General features: G+C 50.1%; 1 protein-coding gene across 1 annotated transcript in view; it reads right to left on the reverse strand.

The window, feature by feature from the left end:
- Positions 1-5,763, reverse strand: part of ACER1 (alkaline ceramidase 1) — a 29,381-nt gene extending 23,618 nt beyond the window's left edge. Inside the window, exon 1 of the mRNA XM_003281567.2 lies at positions 5,590-5,763. Coding sequence (XP_003281615.1) covers positions 5,590-5,682 — 93 coding nt within the window. The 5' untranslated portion in view covers positions 5,683-5,763. The remainder of the gene's footprint in view (positions 1-5,589) is intronic.
- Between the last annotated feature and the right edge of the window lie 237 nt (positions 5,764-6,000).

Genomic DNA, 6,000 nt, shown 5'->3' on the forward strand with positions numbered 1-6,000 from the left:
CATGGTGAAACCCCGTCTCTACTAAAAATACAAAAAATAGCCGGGCATGGTGGTGCTCATCTGTAATCCCAGTTACTCAGGAAGTTGAGGCAGGAGAATCGCTTGAACCTGGGAGGCGGAGGTTGTGGTGAGCCAAGATTGCACCACTGCACTCCAGCCTGGGCAACAGAGCGAGACTCCATCTCAAAAAAAAAAAACTATTGGCATACAGCCACACCCATTTATTTAGATATTATCTATGGCTGGTTTTCACCTACAGTGGCACAGTTGTGTAGTTGAGACAGAGTCTGGATGGCCCAGAAAACCAAAAATTTTGGCCGGGCCTGGTGGCTCATGGCTGTAATCCCAGCATTTTGGGAGGCCAAGGAGGGTGGATCACCTGAGGTCAGGAGTTCAAGACCAGCCTGAGCAACAAGGTGAAACCCCATCTCTACTAAAAATACAAAAATTAGCCGGGCATGGTGGCAGATGCCTGTAGTCCCAGCTACTCGGGAGGCTGAGACAGGAAAATTGCTTGAACCGGGGAGGCGGAGGTTGCAGTGAGCCAAGATCGAGATTGCGCCACTGCACTCCAGCCTGGGCAACAGAGTGAGACTCCGTCTGAAAAAAAAAAAAAAAGCCAAAAATATTTACTAGCTAGCCCTGTACAGAAAAGGTTGGCATTGGGTGCAGTGGCTCATGTCTGTAATCCTATCACTTTGGGAAGTGAAGGCACAAGGATTACTTGAGCCCAGCCTAGGCAGCATAGCAAGACCCCATCTCTATACAAAACAGTGTTTTTTTTAGACAGGGTCTCACTCTGTTGCACAGGCTGGAGTGCGGTGGCACCATCTCCACTCACTGTGACCTCCACCTCCCAAGTTCAAGCAATTACCCTGCCTCAGTCTTCCAAGTAGCTGGAACTATGGATGCGTGCCACCATGCCCTGCTAATTTTTTTTTTTTTTGTAATTTTGATAGAGATGGGGTTTCATTGTGTTGTCCAGGCTGGTCTTGAGCTCCTGAGCTCAAGTGATTGGCCCACCTCGGCCTTGCAAAGTGCTGGGATTACATGTGTGAGCCACTGTGCCCAGCACCCATCTGTATAAAAATTTAAAAATTAGCTGTGTTTGGTGGCATGCACCTGTGGTCCCAGCTACTTTGAAGGCTGAGGCAGGAGGATCACTTAAGCCCAGGAGGTCAAGGCTGCAGTGAGCTATGATGGCACCACTGCATTCCAGGCTGGGCAACAGAGTGAGACTGTGTCTCTAAAAAAAAGTAAAATAAAAATAAAATAAAATAAAATAAACACGAAAAGAAAAAATTTGCCAACCACTCCACCCTTTTGAACTGTATGATTTATTAGCTATGGGTTTGGGATACTCAGAAGTGTTTTGGAGGAGAAGGTCTTGGGGAAGCCCTTTCTCACATAATTCTGATTCTATTCCTCATCCCCTGACCTGTTTGGAGAGAGGCTTTTTGATAATAATAGAATAGAATAGAATAGAATAGAATAGAATAGAATAGAATAGAATAGAATAGAATAGAATAGAACAGAACAGAATAGAATAGTTCCAGGTGTGTTTGTACTAGGGAAGGGTAAGTCTCGTTTTGTGCAACTTTTGTTTCTGTATGATACACATCTGGAAAGGCAGGTACAGGGTGATGATGATGTAAAATTTCTTTCCTAATAGGTGTCGTGATCAGAGGAGCTTGACAACTGCAGCCTTACCTGGTAGCTACAGGTGGCTCAGTTTATTTTATTTGGGGACAGGCTACAGGAGAATCCAGTGGAGGGACAATTTTGCCTGAGATAAGAACACACAGCTATACTCAGGCTCAGGACACACCTGAATCAGCCCTTTCCAGGTGCATTTTATTTTTTAGAGACAGGATATTACTCTGCTGCCCAGGCTGGAATACGGTGGTGCAGTAACAGGTTACTGCAGCTTCAAACTCCTGGACTCAAGCAATCTTCCTGCCTCAGCCTACCAGCTAGTTTTTATTTTTATTTTTAATTTTTTAATTTTTAATTTTTTTTTGAGATGGAGTCTTGCTCTGTTGCCCAGGTTGGAGTGCAGTGGCGCGATCTCAGCTCACTGCAAGTTCCACCTCCCGGGTTCACACAATTCTCCTGCCTCAGCCTCCCGAGTAGCTGGGACCACAGGTGCCCGCCACCATGCCCAGCTAATTTTTTGTATTTTTAGTAGAGACGGGGTTTCACCGTGTTAGCCAGCATGGTCTCGATCTCTTGACCTCGTGATCTGCCCGCCTCGGCCTCCCAAAGTGCTGGGATTACAGGCATGAGCCACTGCGTCTGGCTAATTTTTAATTTTTTGATATGGAGTCTTGCTCTGTCACCCAGGCTGGAGTGCAATGGCGTGATCTCAGCTCACTGCAACCTCCACCTCCCAGATTCAAGTGATTCTCGTGCCTCAGCCTCCCCAGTAGCAGGGATTATAGGCATGCGCCACCATGCCCAGCTAATTTTTGTATTTTTAGTAGAGATGGGGTTTCACCATGTTTTCCAGGCTGGTCTCAAATTCCTGACCTCAAATGATCTACCTGCCTAGGCCTCCCAAAATGCTGGGATTACAGGCATGAGCCAGCGGTGCCCAGCCCACAGCTAGTTTTTAAATTTTGTGTAAGGACTGGGTCTTGCTATGTTGCTCAGGCTGGTCTTGAACTTCTGGCCTCAAGTGATCCTCCTGTCTCGACCTTCCAAAGTACTAGGATTAAAGGTGAGAGTCACCACACCCAGCCTCTCAGTGCCTTCTGCAGGGGCTCTCATCTGGGTGCAGGATGAAAACAGAACACTGGACCACAGTGGCTGCTGGGGATTCCAGAGAGAAGAGCTCTAGAGCCCTTACCCATCATCTCAGCCTCTGAGGACCAATCATTCAGCTCCCTCCCATGTTACAGGTGGGACTACTGAGGACCGGAAACCATATCTCTGGCTAAGGAAGAGCAAGAATCAGTGAGACCCTGAGGATCCTGGAGTCTCATAATCCCACTTCCCAGGTATGGGAAGCCCCGGGGTCAAAGGTAACAGGGTCAGAGCGACCTGAGCATCCTGAATCTGAGCCTCTGACCCTCCTCACAGAAAAGTCTCCTGGACTCACCAAGTTTAAATCCTGGCTCTAATAACCAGGGTGACCCTGGGCACAGCCTTCAAACTCCTTGAACACCTGTTTCATCACCTGGAAAATGGGATGAAGTCTATATCATATAGATTGCATCTAACTCCCAATGTCACTGTGCAGATTAAAGGAGGTGTTTCATGTAAAATGTTTAGGGCCATGCCTGGTACACAGCAAGCACTTTTTTTTTTTTTTTTGAGATGAGGTCTCGCTCTGTCACCAGGCTGGAGTGCACCGACGCAATCTTGGCTCACTGCAACCTCTACCTCCCAGGTTCAAGTGATTCTCCTGCCTCAGCCTCTTGAGTAGCTGGGACCACAGGCACCCAGCACCATGCCTGGCTAATTTTTTGTATTTTTAGCACAGACGGCGTTTCACCATGTTGGCCAGGATGGTCTTGATCTCTTGACCTCATGATCCGCCCCCTCTCGGCCTCCCAAAGTGCTGGGATTACAGGTGTGAGCCACCGCGCCCGGCCAGCAAGCCTCTTTTGCTCACCGAGCAAGGGCTATGTGCAGGGCAGGGAACTAAGCACTACGAGGCCGGGGCCATGGCTCACGCCTGTAATCCCAGCACTTTGGGAGGCTGAGGTGGGCGGATCATCTGAGGTCGGGAGTTCAAGACCAGCCTGGCCAACATGGCGAAACCCTGTCTCTACTAAAAATACAAAAATTAGCCGGGCGTGGTGGTGGGCACCTGTTATCCCAACTATTCGGGAAGCTGAGGCAGCAGGATGGCTTGAACGCGGGAGGCGGAGGTTGCAGTGAGCCGAGATCGTGCCATTACACTCCAGCCTGGGCGACAGAACAAGACTCCATTTCAAAAAAAACAAAAGAACTAAGTGCTATGCCTGGATCCCATCATTCCCAGGGCTCCAGGCAAACACCTCTGTGTTCCCAGCACCCAGTATGGGCATGGCATAGCTGCACTGATCTTTGGCTTTAAGCTTTGGCTAAATGCCGTGATCATTTGTGCATTCCTTTTTTTTTTTTTTTTTCTTTTGAGACGAAGTCTCGCTCTTGTCCCTCAGGCTGGAGTGCAATGGTATGATCTCGGCTCACTGAAACCTCTGCCTCCTGGGTTCAAGCCATTCTCCTGCCTCAGCCTCCCAAGTAGCTGGGATTACAGGCGCCTGCCACCACACCTGGCTAATTTTTGTATTTTTAGTAGAGATGGGGTTTCACCATGTTGGCCAGGCCAGTCTCAAACTCCTGACCTCAGGTGATCCGCTCGCTTCGGCCTCCCAAAGTGCTGCAATTACAGGCGTGAGCCTCCGCACCCAGCCTTTTTTTTTTTTTTTTGAGACAGGGTCTCCCTCTGTCACCCAGGCTGGAGTGCAATGGTATGACCTCAACTCACTGCATCCTCCATTTCTTGGGTTCAAGAAATCCTCCCACCTCAGCCTCCCAAGTAGCTGGAACTACAAACACGCACCACCACACCCAGCTAATTTTTAAAAACTTATTGTAGAGACAGGGTCTTGCTATGTTGCCTACGCTGGTCTGGAACTCCTGGGCTCAAGTGATCCTCCTGCCTCTGCCTTCCAAATTGCTGAGGTTACAGGCATGAGCCATGGTGCTAGGTACATCCATGATTTTTTTAGCACTTCCCATGTGGTGTTTTAACAGGGAAAAAGACCACCCCAGAAGGTCCAGAACTGAGGAGTTTCCCAGGAGGTGGGACTTTTTTTTTTCTTTTTTTGAGACAGAGTCTCACTTTTTCACCCAGGCTGGAGTGCAGTGGCACAATCTCAGCTCACTGCAACCTCCGCCTCCTGGGTTCAAGCGATTCTCGTGCCTTAGCCTCCTGAGTAGCTTGGACTACAGATGCCTGACACCATACCCGGCTAATTTTTTATTTTAGTAGAGATAGGCTTTCACCACGTTGCCCAGGGTGATCTTGAACTCCTGAGCTCAGGCAATCCACCCACCTTGGCCTTCCAAAGTGCTAGGATTACAGACGTGAGCCACCTTGCCCAGCCAAGAGGTGAAACTTTTTAAATACTGAAACCAGGATAGTCCCAGGCACACCGGGACGAGTTGGTCAGAGGGTACAGCTGCAAACATGACAGACACAATCACCTCTTCCAGGAAGCCTTTCCTGATTGGCCCACCCCCTCTGGCTCAGAGGCACCCTCTGCCTCCCCCTACTACAGCTGCCTCTGTGCCCTCCAAGAAGGCACCATTGCTCCCAGTTGCAAATGCCTGCAGTCACATCAGCGTTAGCTTAGGGAAGGCAGAGACCGGTTCTTTTCCTGGCCACCGATGTGTCTCCAAAACCTACCACAGAGCCTGGCATCAAGTAAAGACAAGTAAATGAATGAAAGCTGGCACTCTTTGGCTAATAGATGAGAAAACTAGGGCTGAGACCGGTGAACCACTCCAGCAAGATTCCCCAGTAAGGATGTATGGGGAGGAACCAGGATTCGAACCGGCATCTGGAGAGACTCCTTCACACACCCGCGCACTCACCGTGTTGTAGAACTCGGCCACCAGCTCCGAGTACTGGAAGTTGCTCTCACACCAGTCCACCTCGGAGCTCTGATAGGCGAAGATGCTAGGCATCTTGTCTCAGTGGCCACCACCAGCTGGCTGCGCCTGGCAGAGAGGAGAAGGCGAGCTTCGGAAGGCCGGGCCCTGATGAGGCGGGGAGAGGACAGCCCGGTGCCCCGCGGCAGGCAGACTGAGAGGAAAAACCTGCTGGGCCGCTCCCCAGTTGCACCAGGACAGCCTGGCTGTGCAGTGACAGCAGCCCTGAGCATAAGCCGTGGGGTTGGCGCTGTCCAGGCAGGGCAGGGGACAGAAGTAGGCAGGGAAGAGACCTCCCATCCAGATTATCCAGGAATAGGAATTGGGGTGGGGGCAGTGGAGGGAAGGAACTGT

Source organism: Nomascus leucogenys, unplaced genomic scaffold, assembly GCF_006542625.1.
Source record: "Nomascus leucogenys isolate Asia unplaced genomic scaffold, Asia_NLE_v1 Super-Scaffold_241, whole genome shotgun sequence".
In the NCBI taxonomy this organism is placed as follows: domain Eukaryota; kingdom Metazoa; phylum Chordata; class Mammalia; order Primates; family Hylobatidae; genus Nomascus; species Nomascus leucogenys.